Below are 19,265 nucleotides of genomic sequence, written 5' to 3' on the forward strand. Positions count from 1 at the left end.
CAGACTTCATCACTTATGTAGGCAATAGATGCAAAATGAACAAATGATGATATATGATATAACATGTCAACAAACTAATAACATTCGCGTAACTGGCTGTGGAGGTGAGACATCATCTTTACCTTCTGTCCCACTTCTTTGCCACATGTGGCACATGATATAGCCCATACTACATCCAAAACTGTTCTCAATATAAAGTACTGCAGAATAATAAAAAGATATTCCTTGTACATAATTATAAAATGAGCAAGGAATTCTGGTTACTAGTTACCCAAAGATCAAAAGTGGCCGTGCATGGCAGAAAACTTGTGCATGCCAGCTAGACCTTATACTTAATCACATCTCTTTTTTTTTTTTTTTTTTTTTTTACACAAACGTCAGAAATGTCACTGGTACAATGTATGCTTTTCAGCACTAACTCTAACCTGCAATAGTAGACTCTGCATTCAACTTCCACATATCTTTAACAAGTCCAAAAATGCCTTCAAAATTATAAAAAAAAAAAAAAAAAAAAAACAGAGAGATTGAGAAGAGAGTCTGGAAATAAAAATTTTCTACAGAAACTGTAAACATGATAGCTCCACTTAGAAAAGTTAATAAAACATGGCAGAAATAACATTTTTAATAACGGTCACAACTCTGCCCATATGTGACACATGGATCTAAAATTCACAACATAACATTTACAGACCACCACCAGAAAAAAGACAGACAATGAACTTATGCAACTCAGATTCAAAATGCAATTTATGAAAATGACTGTAAAAGGACATTTATTAATGCAACTGGATAATGACATAACACCCTGAAAACTCTGTACACAAATTTTACGCAGTTACAAAATTATCAGTTTGTGCAACAATTACTAGAAAAAGAAGCTGACAATGTGAAAGAAATGTTTAAATATTATTTTCAACACAATGCCCATAGCTCTACCATAAATTAAAGTTTAGTCTGCAGTGGTAACCTAGAGGGATAATCCCAGAATGCAGCCCAGGTGAGAGTGCCACGGCTGCTTACAGTGCAGACAGGAAGGATGGGGCATGCCAATCCTGGGAGAAGGGATGGGGATTCCCAACCGGAGAATGATGAAAATGCCTGGACAGAAGAGCAGTGGCCTGTCATGGTGCAGTGAACCAATTCTGAGAAAAAAGATGGGGGAGTCTGTCCCAACTAGTGATGGTATCTCCTATTTGTGCAAATTGGGACTTATGCATATGCAGATAAGGGTGCATAAGAAGCAGTTGCAATGGTACAAGTACTCACAACACCATCAGTCTTGTATTTAGGACATAAAATTAAAATGTTCTCATTGCCAAAATGCCAGCAAGATTACAAAGCACTCTCACAGCTGTTTGGATGATGCCCCTGCCTCAGCAGGGATAGTGTCTGATCAAGGAGTGACTTGATGGTCAGCAGACAAAATAATATATAAAAAAAAAAAACATTTTGTGTTCAGACTTTCAGCATGGTCATGGATCATGATTCACCACATGAACTATGACACTGAATTTGTGTAGCTTGGATCCAAAAAGGGATTTACAAAAGATACAATGAAAAGGCATTTACAAATGGAATTGCATAACAGCACACAATAGTCTTCAGTAATGTCCTCAAAATGGCCATCATGAAAATTTTATACCAACATTCCTTATTGTAAAAAGGTTATAACCATGGACATCAATTAATCAGTTAAAGTGGAAGCTGATAAAACATGGAACAAAATGAAACATGATTTTACAACTGACAATGACTCTCACAAAAAATAAATAAATAAATAAATAAAATGCTGAGTTCATATGTTCAACATACTAGCTACAGACCACCTTCAGATGAAGTATATCACTGACTTTGAGTAACTTAGATCTAAAATGTGATTTAGGAAAATGAATGCAAAATGAACTTTCCAGATGGAATTGTATAATGGCACACAGTTTGATAGAAAGATGTCTAAAATTACTTCTTTTTCTTTCGGCTGTTCCCGTTAGGGGTCGCCACAGCAGATCATCTGTTTCCATTTCTTCCTGCCCTCTGCATCATGCTCTTTCACACTAACCGCCTGCATGTCCTCTCTCACCACATCCATAAACCTCATCTTAGGCCTTCCTCTTTTCCTCTTACCTGGCAGCTCCATCCTTAGCATCCTTTTCCCAATATACCCAGCATCCCTCCTCAGCACATGTCCAAACCAACGCAATCTCGCCTCTCTTGCTTTGTCTCCAAACCGTCCAACCTGAGCTGACCCTCTAATATACTGATTCCAAATCCTGTCCATCCTAGTCACACCCAGTGCAAATCTTAACATCTTTAACTCTGCCACATTCAGCTCTGACTCCTGCCTTTTCGACAATGCTACCGTCTCCAACCCATATAACATAGCTAGTCTCACTACCCTCTTGTAGACCTTCCCCTTTCACTCTTATTGGTACCCGTCTGTCACAAATCACTCCTGACACTCTTCTCCACCCATTCCACCCTGCCTGTACTCTCTTCTTCACCTCTCTTCCACACTCACCATTACTCGGAACTGTTGATCCCAAGTACTTAAACTCATCCACCTTTACCAACTCTACACCCTGCATCCTCACCATTCTTCTACCCTCCCTCTCATTTACACACATATATTCTGTTTTAGCCCTGCTGACCTTCATTTCTCTCCTCTCTAAAGCATATCTCCACCTCTCCAGGGTCTCCTCAACCTGATCCCTACTCTCACTACATATCACAATGACATCTGCAAACATCATAGTCCACGGGGCCTCCCGTCTAATCTCATCTGTCAACCTGTCCATCACCACTGCAAATATGAAAGGGCTCAGAGCTGATCCTTGATGTAAACCCACCTCCACCTTAAACGTATATGTCACTCCCACCTCAGTCCTCAGCAATGTCACACTACCCTTGTACATATCCTGTACCACTCTTACACACTTCTCTGCCACTCCCGACTTCCTCATACAATACCACAACTCCTCTCTAGGCACCCTGTCATATGCTTTCTCTAAGTCCACAAAGACACAATGCAGCTCCTTTTGACCTTCTCTGTATTTCTCCAACAACACCCTCAGAGCAAATATTGCATCTGTAGTGCTCTTTCCTGGCATGAAATCATACTGCTGATCACTAATCATCACCTCCCTTCTTAACCTAGCTTCCACTATGCTTTCCCATAACTTCAAGCTGTGACTGATCAGTTTTATCCCTCTGTAGTTACTGCAGCTCTGCACATCACCCTTATTCTTAAAGATAGGTACCAAAACACTTTTTCTCCACTCCTCAGGCATCCTCTGACTTTTCAAAATTTCATTAAACAATCTGGTTAAAACTTCCACTACCATTTCTCCTAAGCACCTCCATGCTTCCACTGGTATGTCATCTGGGCCAACAGCCTTTCCATTCTTCATCCTCTTCATAGCTGTCCTTACTTCCTCCTTGCTAATCTGCTTCACTTCCTGATTCACTATCCCCACATCATCCAACCTTCTCTCTCTCTCATTCTCTTCATTCATCAGCCCTTCAAAGTACTCTTTCCATCTACTCAACACACTCTCCTCACTTGTGAGTATGTTTCCCTCACTGTCCTTTATCACCCTTACCTGCTGCACATCTTTTCTCCCTCTTTAGTGTCCAATCTCAAATACAACTCTCTATATGCCTTATCCTTCGCCACCTCTCTCTTTGCCATGCACCTCATCTCCTTATACTCATGTCTACTTTCTTCATCTCTTTGACAATCCCACTTCTTCTTCGCCAGCCTCTTCCTCTGTATACTCTCATGTACTTCCTCATTCCACCACCGTGTCTCCTTGTCATTCTTCCTCTGTCCAGATGTCACACCAAGCACCTTCCTAGCAGTCTCCCTTACTAGCTCTGCTGTAGTTACCCAGCTATTCGGTAACTCTTCATTGCCTCCCAGTGCCTGTCTTAACTCTTCCCTGAACTCCACCTCACAATCACCCTTTTTTAACTTCCACCATTTAATCCTTGGCACTGCTTTCACACTCCTCCTCTGCTTCTTGATCACCAACATCATCCTGCAGACCACCATTCTATGCTGCTTAACTAAACTTTCCCCAGTCACCACTTTACAGTCTCCAATCTCATTCAGACTGGCCCTCCTACATAGGATATAATCCACCTGTGTGCATCTTCCTCCACTCTTGTATGTCACCCTATGCTCCTCCCTCTTCTTAAAATACGTATTCACCACAGCCATGTCCATCCTTTTCACAAAATCCACAATCATCTGACCTTCTGCATTCCTCTCCTTGACACCATACCTACCCATCACTTCCTCATACCAAACTTCCATGAAATTAAAAAGTTATAACCTCCCGCATCAATCAATCTCCTATTCAAGGAGGAGAATGAGATGGTTCCCAGTAAGCTGTGGATCCCATGCTTGTGGAAGCTTGCACATAGACAACTGGCCTGATAACATTGGTGTGGTAACCTAAGCCAGTGATGGCAGGCCTCATTTGTTGTATGTGTTAAAAACGTAGCTCAGAGCAGGTTGTGGTTCTGGGAGAAGAGTGAACCTTGGCTTCTGTCTGGAAGTTCTGAAGTTTTCATACTAAATTTGTTCAAATCTTTAAAATAGGTTGCCTGGAGTGATTATTAATTTAATGAAGCTTTATTTGGATTAGCACTTTTATCTGATAGACTTCATCAGATCAAGAAGAACTTATAGTAATACTGGTTAAGGCATTGCTTGCTTATTCTAATTCCAACAAGGGTATTTAATATGAAAACTTCAGAACTTCTGGATAGAAGCTAAGGTTCACTCTCCTTCCTGAATCACAACCTCTCCTTGAGTTACTCATTTTACTATTTCTTCTGTTCATTCTGGCTGGGGTCTCTTGGCTCAGCCAGGTTGGTTTAGCTTGGATTGAGAAGCTTCCCCATTTGAGACCTTTACTTTTATTTCAAGGAATGTATGTGTGGGAGGGCATGGATATCCTGCAGAAACTGAATTGCTTACATCAACCAGTTGGTACAGTTAGACCTTAAGAGAAAAAACATCCCATAACACATGGCCAGAATGATGCTAGTTGCTGATGAGGGTTGGGATCTATGTAGTTTCTGGCTTGGGGGCATGAACTGTATGGGTGCCACAGGGACCCAGTCTGGACAGGTAAGCCAGACAAACAGGTTAGAAATGAAGGGACCTATCTCTGATGACTCATTTCTGTGGGTGGATACCCACTATGGAAGAATGATCAGACTCAAGTTTGCCTAGGGAAGGAATAGGCAAAGAGCAACCACAAAAAAAAATCTAAGTACCTGGATTTAGGATTCAGAACAATGTATATGATATGGGTCCCTTTAAAAAAAAAATCTGGATGACCCATAATTTAGACATGAAAAATAATTCTTTAGATGTTATAGCTTCTATTTAACCTATAGAAGTGTTACTGCACCAGTAATTTAAATACTGTATAACATTATTTAACAATACATTTTCCACATAATTTACACTGCAACTATCTATTCTCACCTATGCATGTACTAATTCATTGCTGTGACTAGCTTTCATTTACTGTTTACATTCTTCTTGACCTTGAAACTGATCTATATTTATCAGCTCTCTACCTCAGTAAGCAAACTTCAAAAAAAAAAATCACTTTTAAGATCTGCCATCATATCTTCGATCAGTGAGATTTTAACTAATTTTTAAAGAGTGTTACCATTAGCAATAACAGGCAGGATTTAGGATTGTATTCCATGCCAACATCAAAAAGAAACTAAACAGTAAACAAGAAATTAGGCAAGTTCCTTAACTTCATACCAACCATACACCTGGATGAATGTTACTTAACTATTACTTATGTTTAATTACAATTTGGCAACATAAGTCTAAATACATTTGCAATCAGCATATGAGGAAAAATGTTGTCTACTCACATTGCCCACTGTAGCTTCTCATTCCGGATTGAACTGTACAGAGTCTGTTAAAAAAGAAAGAAAATACCTTACTATGGCCCTTATAAATTATAAAGAAGTAACACAAACAGAAGGAAACAGGAAAGTGGTACAGCTTTCTCATCTCTTTGCTTTTCTTTTTCATCACATTACAGGAGAACTGCCAAGAATGGTAATACAGGTATTGGGATTTTGTTCCCTATGAATTAGTGACTAGAAGATGACATATTCCTTGTACTATATCCGTCCCCCAGGCAGGTAATGGGAAGTGAGAATGTGCTAATCCCCTACTTTCTGTACTAACCTGTGGTACCGTACTACTACATTTCCATTATGGGAACATCTCAGAGATCATATACTATCTAGACCAATTACATGTACACATTTAAAGCCTACTTTTCTTTCCAGGAAAAGTGAGAGAACACCACTCCAGCTGTTCTCCAAGGTTTTATAACACCCATCCAGTTTTTATTGAGTAGCTTTATTTATTTACTTTATTGATATTTGATTACTGGGAAAATCCAAGGAGGTAGGAGCCCATTTTCAGTGCCGGCTCAAAAAAAATGCTCTGATGTATTGCAAAACATTTTAACAATAATTTTACAATCTTTAAAAATAATACAAGAAAATACACTTTAATAACAGATTAGACAATATGAAAACATTAAAAACATGCTTAAGAAGAGATACAAGTTATATTAAAATGATTTAATAGTTAGATAAATTTTAGTCACTTTATAGAGAAATTAAAGGTTAAGTTAGTATATAATACAAACAGGAACTGCAATATGAAGAGAAATAAAACCAGGTTTATAATATATTTACAGAGAAAGCTTGGGGAGAGAAATTGATTGAATTAAGAATGAGAGTGAAGAAGGGAGAGTAAGGAGGTGTAAGGTATGATTAAGAATTTGTTCGCAATTAGGGATATAGTTTATCCTGACCTCTAGCAAGAACAGAGCCAGCTTTTGGCTAGGAAGTCTTTCAGAATGACTTTGAAAGATGGGAGGGATGGTATTGACCTGATGGATACAGGTAAGAAGTTCCAGGCCATAGCACCATGGTATGAGTACAATGCCCACTAGATCTGATAGGTTTGGGGACAGTAAGGAGTTTTTGATCAGTGGATCATAATGACTGACCAGGAATATAGTTATGTAGAATGTTATTTAGTGCTAGACAAGCAGATGGATTCTGGATAATTTTACAATTGGTAAGAAGCTGTGAATATGTTAGTTAACGGGGTAGTTCTAACCATGTAAGGTGTTTTAGTGCTATACATTGGTGGGTTCTGAAAGGGATATTTGCTGCAAATTTAGCAACTTTGTTTCTAGCATTGTTCAATTTTTGATTTTTGTAATGCCTGAAGATTAGTAAGAATGGGAGCACCATAAAAAAGTGTGGGGAGTAGAAAAGTAGTGCCAAGTGTAGGTTTAGTTGTATTGGTGAGAATGTTTTTGGCTCTATAAAGCATCCCTAGTTTTGATGAGTTTTTTTCTTATGCAGTTTTGTACAGGCAGGTCAAATTTAACATTATCTTCCACTATCAACCTTAACAATTTTCTGTGAGAAGTGACTTCAATGGTTGTATTATCAAGAGACAGGACTTTACATTTTATCTTTTCATGAGAGGGGGATTTGGAGAAAACAAGTAGTACTTTGTTGTTTTTTGGGGGGTTTGAGCATGAGTTGTGAGTTACAAAGCCATGTTTCAGTGGCTGTAATTTTTTGGAGGTGTGCCATGTTATCAGATGTGCAAATGAGTGTGAAGTCATCTGCATACTGTATTGTGGAGGCCTGATGTGTGGCTGTGTGGAGGGTAATGATCTGAATGCTAATGAGGAGGGGACCAAGGAAACAGCCTTGTGGTAACACTGGCAGTGACTGGGAGGTATGGAGAGTGGGTGGAGTGTCATTTTACTGACATATCTATTGGACAGATAGCTTTTGAACCATAGAAGGGTGGGCTGAATGAGACCTAATGAGGACATCTGTAACAAACTGTGTCAAAGGCTTTAGAGAAGTCTAGAAATAAGGAGGAGACTAGTTTGTCACCATCTCTAGCTTTATTGACAGTATCTATATAATTTATAATTGCAGTGTTAGTGCTTTGAGAAGAATTGAAGCCAAGTGTGTGGGGGGTGGTAGTTCTTCCTGCAGGATGTAGTTTAGCAATTGTTTTGAATACATTTTTCAAGTATTTTGGAGAGAGGGTATAAGATTGGTATAGGTCTAATCTTAGTCACGTCTGCTGAATTTCCTCCTTTGTGCAGAGGGATAATATGTAACTTTTCCATAGAGAAGGGATGTGGAATTCCTCAACTGACCTATTTATAAGGATTGAGACAGGACAGGCAATGCTTTCGGCTGTTATTTTAAAGTACTCACTTGGAAGGTCTTCAGCTGAAGTAGTGCATGGCTTGAGTTTAAGAGTAGTTTTATACTGGATGTGGGCACAGGTCTGATGGTGAAAGTAGATATGGTGATATGTGTCTGTTGGGCAGGGTTAGGATAAGATGTCGAGGATTCCCTATTTAGACATGCGATATTATCTGTGAAATAAGTGTTGAATTCTATTGATGGTGAGTTATTGGGAGAGGGTTTAGGTTGAGTTTATGGATGGGATGCAAGATTTCTTTAAAGGCTGTCCAGAATTTTTTAGGGTTGTGTTTACTATTATTCTGAAAGTTAGTATAGTATAGTTGTTGTCTTCATCTATTTGCTTTTTAGTAAGATTGCAAAGCATTCTGCAGTTTTCAAGATATTGAGGTGTTTTATATCTTTGCCATTCTTTGTATGCTTTTTCACTACCCTGCATTAGCATTCTACTCTTTTCGGTCTCTTCCTTCTAGGAGGTCCAAGGCTATTTAGGATATTCAGGAAAATTGTATTGAATTTTTTACATCATCTAATGGTAGGACTTTAGACCGCGGTAGTGGTGCTGAGGTAGCATTTCTCAGAATGGGCATGCCTTTGTTGAAGGTTGTGCATCAGGGTAACTGGGATAAACCGAAAGACACACACATCTAATGGTAGGTCTTTTAGGAAGTTCCACTTAATAGATGATAGATGGGTTACACTTGGGAAGGTTGTAGGTTGTATGTTGTTTTATAAACATGCTGTTTTAAGTGGATGTATGAAATGTCTGATTGTATAGACTGGGAGACTATTACTGAGAGAGTCTAACATTGTACCTGTGGTGGAGTATTTGTTAGGGTCTGATACTAGGATCCCAGTCTAATAGGGAATTAGATGTCTTGCTATAATATGTGAGGCTATTAATTAGTTGTGTTTTACAAAATAAGCTCATGCTAGATGTAGAGTAGTTAGAGTTTATGTCCAATCAATTGATATTCACATCACCCAATAATATTTTTTTCTTATGGAATTGTTATGGATATCCAGTGTAGGATATATTCCTGCATAGGTGCATTGTCATCAGGAGGGATGTAAAGGACAGTAATACATATTTGTTTTCAATTGTTTAATTTCAAGAAAATAAGAAGCTCTGCTGATTTGAATTTTGGTATTGATTTGTTGTAAGGGGAAATGTGGTAGTCGCTGGGAAGTATTAAAGCAATACCACCTCCTTTCCTCTTTATAGTGTCATTACGGACGACATTATAGGTGGGAGGTATAATTTTGGCATTGTTTATGCTGGGTTTAAGCCAAATTTCAGTTACAGTGAGAATATCAAGCTTATGCTGGATAATCCAGGCATGTAGTTCAGCAATTTTATTGATTTCTTTAGAAATAATAGCATGAAAATCAGCTCTCAAATTAATAAAAAAGAAGGAAGTTGCTAAAATAAGGTACCTGAATTGTAGTCCTATGAGATATATCAAGTGCTATCCTTCAAATAGAAGTAGTTGCTGATAGTCATATAAGTTCTAACATGAACTGGAGCTGAAGCTGAATCGTGAAAGCAGATGACCAGTAAAGTTAAACTCTAAGAAATATAAATCATGACTATGATCTTTGTCTTTGGCAGAGTGCAGTCACATCACATGGCTTTTAGTCATCAGACTGTACCATGCACAGTACATGAAAATCCCATAAACAGTACAATAATTATATTTAGATACTGTAACTGGCCTTCGGAATTATGTGCTTGAGGCAACCAGACTTTGCAAGGGGTTTTGCTGCCACTGCTCTGTTTAAGGATTCATGCACATCTTTAAAGAGGCCACCTGTGAGACAAATATCCATAGTATGTCCATGATGTGTTGTGTTATGCCTTAGACCAACACAGTGAAGAATGCTGGACACAGGATCAACACCTGTTGCACACCGCTAGTTACCTCTCTGAGTCACAAGAAACAACCTCTAACTTTCTTTCTCTACATTCCCTCAAGCCATTTTTTTTACCTGGTTTCTCATTTGTCTTATTTTTCTGAGAGGAAGAAGTGGACTGATATTAGTAAGCATGGAAGTTGTAGGCAACGTAGAATAGGACTTACTTTTTTTAATAATGTGAGTGATGTTTGTATGGTCATAACAAGGAAGTGGCCCATTTTACTTATAGATGTAGGGCTGGAAAGGATCGTAGGGATGCAACCTAGTTTTCATTTTAAAAATGCAAGGAATCTTAAGCAGAGACTTTGCTTCAACATAACTCTTTATGTATAGAACAACCAATGTCCTCTAGGCCAGGTACCTATCCTTGCTGCAATTGTAAGGCCTGTGATTATATCTTAGATACTCCATTTTCTGTGCATCTCACCACTAACTGTAAGTATGAATTTAGATTCTACACCAACTGCAAAAATAAAGATCTGGTGTACTTTGCCACTTGTACAGATTGCCAATGTTTTTATGTTGGAAAGACTAACTGTAGTCATAAAGAAAGAATTTTGGAACATTTGGGTGAGATTAGGAGGAAGGTCTGAATGAATGCTTTGAGTAAGCATGTTGCATCTAATATTAATCATACTTTTCTTTTTAGAGTGGTACAATTAACCTCTAAAAGTATGAGGGGCAGATGTGCAGTTAATCAGAGAATAATGAACTGAAGCAGGTCACCACCCTTCAGGAGGATAGAGGTTTGGTTTGAATGATAATATCTCACTGAAACCTTACCTGCTTTCACGGAAGGTTAAACATTAATTAGTTGCTATGGTAACAGTGAATGGTGTGTAATTTGCTATTTGAATAAGTATTTATTGATGTGCTTTAAGTTTCTTGTTAGTTGGTCTGAAGAAGTATTGTATATACGAAAGCACTCAGCTTTTATTTACTTTGTATATTAAACATTTTTGTCAGCTGTGCTGTTTGTCCGTTTCCTTTTTGTGGACTTGTTTTGTGTTAGACAAACGTAAAACTGTGGAGTCTTTTTTCTTTCTTTTACCATTTGTCTGAACCTTTAACCTTGCCTAGGAGCTTTCTTTGATGCAGGAAATTGAAACTTTTTCTGAAATCCAGGTAAAGTACATCAACCGGACTTCCCTTTTTAGTTTCTCAGTATTTCATTCCCAAAACTGGACCAGGTTTATTGGTAAAATATTCTGCTTATAAATCCATATTGGTTTATTAACTGAACTTTATTTGCAGCTATCGGTTAGTGAATTATGAGCATTGGATGCAATTTAAGTCACAGTGACCACTAACAAAAGGTTACATAAGCAGCACTTTGACAGAAATCCAAGTGTGATATTTTTTAACCCTCCCAGATCTGTAATAATCCTTACTTTAGCAGTGGGAGTGTTCACTCCTTCAGAGTCTACCTATTACATGGCAACTGTGCTTTCCTTAATTACAATTCCCTTACTACAGTGTTATATTCATTTCAGTTCCCACTGCAATAAACCTAAGAATGCCTAAGTCTTCAGTATCAGAAAACACACACACATTGGTTACAAGCATACCTGCTCATCTGTTCAGTGCATGAAAAAAGAAAGCGTTCATCAGCGATTTTAATGATCCTTTTCCTCTAAATATTTTTCTCATCATAAATCAAATTAAAATACTCAAATGGATTTTAATCTGAAATAAATAAAACACTCCACAAGTATAAGTCAAATGAAGGCCCCTACAGTGCCTTCTTTTTTTTCCTTCTCTCTTCTTCAATAGCAGACAATAATCTGAGGTGAATACCTTCTACTGCAGTACTGAAGTTAGCCTGGAAAGAATTATCAGCTATAACATGACCATTTTATGAAAGTTTACTTGCGAATGTTTGCCATTTCATTTATATAACTTAAGCTCACTAACCCAGACCATTACTTTTATACATTTTGGCCCTTCACACACACAAACATATGCCATTTGGGGGAGAAATGCAAAAAAAAATTGCTGAAATTTCACTTGCAATTGAAAAGACACTCAGGTAACCGATACAGGTCAGCACTTCAATCTTCCAAAATTCATAAACAGTAGCCTCCTGGAGGAAGATGAACTACACTAGCAGAATGGTTTTGAAATATTATTCCTGTTGTCAAGAAATGAGGGAACATGGATACCCAAGTGGATAAATCTGTATTTTAATGTTTTTCAAATACATAAGAAGAGATCTTCTCTATGTTACAGCATAAGGGTGATTGTCCTTATATAAGATCTGGGTGACAAAACATTTAAGGTTAAGGACTGCTGGCTGAAGAAGTAGAAGGTACACTACAACAAAAAGTTTTAAAAAATTAGGAGAAATTCAGCAATGATGACAGTACTACATAAACTTGATTTGCGGTATGCAGTAGAACGTCTTAAAGGAGTACTAGCCTTTTGAAAGTTTACACAGCTTCAGTGACTGAAGTACAATATTATCAGGTATGATAAACTTGAATTTTCGACATTGTAGGATTTTGCTATTTTAGTCTCGATATTTAGCGTTTTGACATTCTGGTTGTTCGATTAAATGAAGTAGATCCATATATACATATATATGGAGAGAGAGAGGGAGAGAACAAGGCATGTTTCAATTTTTTTACTAATTACAACTCTTCTTGTTGGAATGACCCTGTAGTTAGAATAAGGGGGGGGGATATATTTGCTATGGTTTGAGGGTGGTGTGATACCTCAAAAGTTCCTTTACACATGAACAATTATGTATTGATGCCGTGTACCCTTCCGAAACAGTTTGTTGAATTATTGCAAGGCAGTCATCTTTAAGATGCTGTGAGTAGAGTCATCACAAAGGAAATAATGAATCTGTGTGTGTGTGTTTGGTGACAGTCTCAGCTGGTTTGTGTAGGTGTAGTGGTAGTGTTATAAGCTCAAATTTGTCAGAATAGTGGTAGTGTTATGGGAAGGGCTTTTTTTTTAGGTCAGATGCACATTAGGATTAGGATTAGGGTCCTTAGTAATGTGTGCTAACCCTAACCCTACCCCTAACCTTAATGTGCATCTGAACATAAAAAAAGCCCTTCATGCAAAACTTCCACTAATTAAACAAATTTGAGTTGAATGTGGTTGGGTTATGGGTCATGTATCGGAAAAGGAAATTGTTTTCCTTTTTCAGTGTATTAAGTGTCAGCGTGTTTGTGATATCGTGAGTGTTCAACATGTTGTTGTGCATATTTTTTTTTTTTTTATGTTGGCCAAGTGACATGTCTACCATTCATTATATAATCATTTGTTCAATTTTAAAATGCAAAGAATAGATCAGCATTCATTTTAATACATTACATTATGTTTCAGAAAACACATTTACACTTTTCATGCTGGGTTATATTCAAATTCTGTTCTTCTATTCTTTATCAACATTATTTTACAAAAAGAAACAACATAATTGATTGAGCTTTACTGAATATTTTAAACAATACAACACAAGATGGCATTTCATTAATAAACCGCTGTGATGTTAAAATGGCCTCTTCAGTAGTCTTCCAAATCTGAGATACTTTGGGTGTGGGAACATAAACGCTTCTGTGGTCATAAGAGCTGATGATGAACCTAGAATTTCATCTCCAAGTTTCTCCAATAACAGCTCTGGTTATTCTGTATGACCTTTCTAGAACAACTCAATGGAAATCTCTTTGACTACCTCTCTAGATATTTCAAAAAACTCAGAAGCATGTTGGACAAAGTCTCTCTGTTGCACCTTGTCACCATGGAAATTATTATTTTCCCGGCTGGCACTTTTACATCATGATATTACCTGCTCACACTTCTTTACCATTTCAGGTTATTTATCAGCAGATAAAATGTATGTATAAATTAGGTGCAATCTCATGTGTGGTCCTTTGTACTCATATATGCAAATTTACTTCCAGGGCTGTTTGAATTACAGACCATATACTGACATAGCTTTACACAGTATGTTTTACATTATTTATTTATTGAACCCACGGTGGTGGTGCTGTGGTAGCATTGTCCCCTCACAATAAGACATTGAAACTTGTTGACTGGGAAAGTCCACTGGGTTTAAAAGCCATTTTCAGTAGAGGCCCGGGAGAAAATCTCCATGGTTAAAACAATCAAGCAGATACAGCATATAAATATAGCAAACAAAAATATGGCACTCAGAAAATATTGCAAGTAGAATATTATCAACAACATTTTATACAGTTAATATACAAGCCTTAAAGGCCCCACAGTTATAGCAAATAATAAGTCAAAAATATAGAAAAGGCAGATGCATGTTTGAAACAGTTGCATATGTAGCTTGTTGGTGCAATGATTACTGTAATTATCATCACTTTAACTTAGCACAGCCTAGTGACACCTCCAGGTACTTCTGCAGTTACATTCAATTGATGCCTCTTGGCATCTAATATAGCCTGCTCATATTTGCTTTAATAATTTCAAAACCATGCTACATACAAGCTACTGAAAACCTTCATCTTCAAGCTTACGTGATTGGTCAGCACAACTGTACTGATATTTGTCCTTTGCCCAGTGCTGCTTAAGAGACAATGACTGTTATTTTTCTAAATATCTCATCAGTCAAGTAACACAAACATAACTGCTTACCCTCATGCAAAAGCTCTCAGATGGATGATCAAAATGCTGCTGGCAGTGTGTGTGTAGCCTAAGTGGTTACTGAGATACTGCAAGTTATTTACAAAATACTGCATTATTAATATTTACTGATCTTATTATTACTTATAAAATCCAGTTTAAGTCCAATAGTCTAATGAATATTAACATATTAAAGATTTGTTTGTGCTGAACAGTTTGAAATTTACATTTCTTTAATGACCCTTAAGGGATCCAGAGGTATGAATATTTTTTTCAAGAGCTTTACTAGAAAGGCTCACCCAGACTCTGCTACACTTTGCTGTGAGGGAAAGGTTAGTTTGCTTTTTATTTGTTGTATTACTTTATTGCCTTTTTCTATTTTGAATACTGTGATTTGTTTTATTTACCTTGTGTTTTACTTGTATTCTGCTTTTAACTGCATATTAGAACTTGAAAAGAGACCACAGCTCTGTCTCTTGTGAGTCAGGCAGAAATTAGTACAGGTCAATAGAACAGGTCAGTTAAGATTAATCATCTGTGAACTGAGGGGGTGGAGCTACAAACTAAACCTTCTATTTAAGAGGTAAAATAAAACATTTCATAGCTTTACTAGAAAGGCTCACCCAGACTCTGCTACACTTTGCTGTGATGGAAAGGTTAGAGGGTGGCTTAATGGCTAAGGTGTTTGCCTTACAAACACAAGGTGCAGGGTTTGAGTCTCACAAGGGATAATTGGCTAGGCTTAAAATGGCTCGCAAGGGCAGTTAGCTTAGTACTAAACTATGAACAAATGAACCTATTTGTTGTATTACTTTATTGCCTTTTTCTATTTTGAATACTGTGATTTGATTTATTTACCTTGTGTTTTACTTGTATTCTGCTTTTAACTACATATTAAAACTTGTAAAGAGACCACAGCTCTGTCTCTTGTGAGTGAGGCAGAAAAATTTTCCCCACCCTCCCACCCAGTTACTGTAGTGTTCTTAAACACCACTGTCTTTCTAGTTGCCTTCTCCTTATGTTAATTTGACCATATATCTCATTTTCCTCTCTTTTTAATGGCTTGTGTGAGTAAGCACAAAATTATCATTTCTTCAACTATTTAAATTTATTGGCCATTCTCAGCTAAAGTGTCTTCCTTCATTGAAGGTACCAGAAAACAAAAGTGACCACTGCCAATCATTTGGAGTTCGCTGTGTTACCCCTCTAACCGGAAAAGTGAAAGATACATACATACTCTCCTTCAACTATTTAATTAATCTATCCTGTTGTTTTAAAAATAGTGACTCTCCACTAAAACTAACTTTTTAGACAGGTAAAGCTTAAGTTACCTACTTTTACATCTAACTCCTCTAGTGCACACTGCAGTGTTTAGGATAAACCATTTTTTTTCATCTTACCTTTAAGCATCCCTGTGACTAGCACTTGCTTTAAAACCTGCTGGAAAGCACTAGGAAGTCAAACTGATACAAGCACTCAACTCTCCTTGTTAATAAGGATAAATTAATCATAGGCACTAAACAGCCTATAATTGCAAAGCACCTTGCTAAGGTAAGGGAAAACAGCTCTTGTACTTTACAAAAAAAAAAAAGCACCAAACCAGGCATGTCCAAGGGTCAGCTACTGGTGTTTTCTCCTGTCCACCTGGTGAATCTGGGCATACTGGGGCAATGCAGCAATTGCCTCATGTACACAGACAACCCTCTCCTCCTACCACCCAACACTACAACCTGCGAGAGATGCACTTACATAGCCAAACTGGAAGCAAAGCTCTCTCCACCCAATATTGTGCTAGACAGTCAAGAGGAGAAGGTTAACACCTGCACTACACCTCAAGCAACACATAGCCCTTCTAAATCCACACCACCAACACCCACACATAGCAACACTAAACCCACATATGTGGAGGCCCTTAACATTAACCTGCCCAAGCAACAAGGACCTCTGATGTTGAAATGCAAACAAACACCAATCATAACCAAAGTGTCACATAGCTCACAACACCAGTGTGCCACCCAACAGCCCCTATGGCAAGACAACATACCCAACACTTTAGTCATAGGTGACTATAGTCAGGCACACTGATGTCCCACTCACCAGGCTGAACAAGGAGGTAATTACAGTCAGCTGCCAGTCAGGTGCCAGGATCCATCACATAATGCATGCACTCAAGTCACTCCACAACAAGTACAAAAATGACTCATTGGCCATGTTGGAGTGAATGACGTGAGATGTACCTCCCTGGACTACATGAAGAGAGACATGGAAGACTTCTCAGATCATGTGGCCCAGACAGGTATGACCCTAGCCCTGAGTAGCATCCTGTCTTTGCCCAGAATGATACCACAGTATAAGGACAAAATGATTGACTTCAACAATTGGCTAAACTTCTGGTGTCATTCAAAGGGAATCCAGTATCTGTCTGCTTGGGACAACATGATCAACAGACCACAATGCTTTGCCAGAGATGGTCTACACCTGTCACCCTTGGGATTCAGGTTACTGGCTAAGGCTTTTTCCACCTCTATAGTACCTTTTATAGGCAAAGTTCAAAGAACAAAACCATCACCGTAACAGGTACAAGCATGCAAAATCTGAAAGTAATGCTACTCAGTGCTAGAAGTCTAAACCTCAAAATGCACTGTCTTGAGGCACTCCTAAAAATGAAGAACATCAATATCTGTGCAGTAACTGAGATCTGGTTCAAGGGTCCAGAGATCACCCCTGCAATACCAGGCTACAACTCTTACCACACTTTTCGGCCATCAAACCTGGACCGAAACACGAAAGATGGAGGAGTGTCCATATTCACTAAGGATATTCACACCACCAGGCTAGTTGCCCAACACAATGCGTCTGAAATTCTCCAGGTGAAACTAACACTAGGTAAGACTACAATCCAAATTGTAGCTTGCTACAGATCCCCCACCATGCCCCAAGATTCTCACTACACCTTTCTAAACATACTGGAAAATATTAAGGTACAACCAAACACCCTAATACTGAGTGATCTCAACTACCCTGCCCATTAACTGGGAAAACTACTTGTGTACCAACACCTTTGCTCGACAGTTCTTGGAATTCATAAATTCCAATGCCCTGGATCAACTAATCCTTAGTCCCACCAGGGGCTCCAATATCCTAGACCTGGTCATTACCAACATTGGAAATCGATGCTCCACACCTATGGTCACCCCCTCGTTGGTCAGGTCTGACCATAAGCTAATCACCTTTGACATCCATATCCCACCCCCCATTAAGGAAACCTCTGTAAAAAACTTCTCCAAAGCTAACTTCATGCTACTCAAGTCAGAAGTGACAAACCTCATGACACCCATGCAGACAGGAACTGAAAGTTTGACTGCTGAAACCTACACTAAGGCACTGTACGAGCACATCCACTCGTGCATGAATCGTGCCATCCCCAAGAGAACTAAGACACACTCTTCCAAAAAAGAAAGCCAATCCGGTGGTCTCTTGCCGCAAACAAACTTTACAACAAAAGGAAGAAACTGTTGCAAAAAAGAGGAAAATCCCAGGATGCAAAAAACTCCCTTGCCAGCCTCAGTAAGAAGCTGAGATCCCTCATAAAATCCTCCAAAGCTGGTTACTAAATAAAATTTCCAAAGATTCCAAAGACAACCACAAGGCATTCTATAGCTATGTCAAGAATCTAAATGACAATGCTCAGATCTGCTCTGAGCTACAACAGAATGGCATTGAATATACTGATCCCAAGGATATTGCCAATATCCTGGAAGATCGATTCAGTGCAAACTTCACCCCCTCTCACCCCTAAGGGGCCCATCTCAATACCGAAAGATTGCCAAATTCCAGTAATAACGGCCACACAGGTAAAAAACACACTCTCCAAAGCTAAGAATACAGCATCCATGGGACCAGACGACATCCCAGGCTGTGTACTACATGAACTACAAAATGAACTGGCACCTCACCTAAGTGTTGTGTTTAATCATAGCCTCACCTCAGACTTCATGCCCACTGAGTGGCGCACAGTTACAGTTATCCTACTCCACAAGGGGGGCTCCACTTTGGATCCTGGGAACTACCACCCCGTCAGTATGACGAGCCTGATCCGAAGGCCATGGAACGTATTATAATGGAACTTATAAACAAAGACATTGGCAACCTTCAAACACTGGACCCCACGCAGTTTGGGTTCGTGAAGGGCTGATCTTGTCTACTGAACCTGATTGACTTCTTTGAATCAATCTCCAGAGCAGTGGACAAGCATAAGGTGGTCCGCACAGCCTATCTGGTCCTCCCCAAGACCTTTGACACCATCTCCCACTCTGGAATCATAGATAAACTTACTAAGCTGGGCATTAATCCCTACATCACTCGATGGGTTGCCAACTGGCTTACTGACAGAACCCACACTGTAAAAGTAGCCAACTTCAAATCCAGCTTCAGACAAGTGACAAGTA

General features: G+C 38.6%; 1 protein-coding gene across 1 annotated transcript in view; it reads right to left on the reverse strand.

Moving 5' to 3' along the window:
* PSD (pleckstrin and Sec7 domain containing) overlaps window positions 1–19,265 on the reverse strand; it is a 1,472,276-nt gene that overhangs the window by 508,954 nt on the left and 944,057 nt on the right. The window contains exon 10 of the mRNA XM_044056531.1: window positions 5,905–5,948. Within this exon, the coding sequence (XP_043912466.1) occupies window positions 5,905–5,948 (44 nt within the window). The remainder of the gene's footprint in view (window positions 1–5,904; window positions 5,949–19,265) is intronic.

This window comes from Protopterus annectens, chromosome 14.part0, assembly GCF_019279795.1.
Source record: "Protopterus annectens isolate FY-2018-M chromosome 14.part0, PAN1.0, whole genome shotgun sequence".
In the NCBI taxonomy this organism is placed as follows: Eukaryota; Metazoa; Chordata; order Ceratodontiformes; family Protopteridae; genus Protopterus; species Protopterus annectens.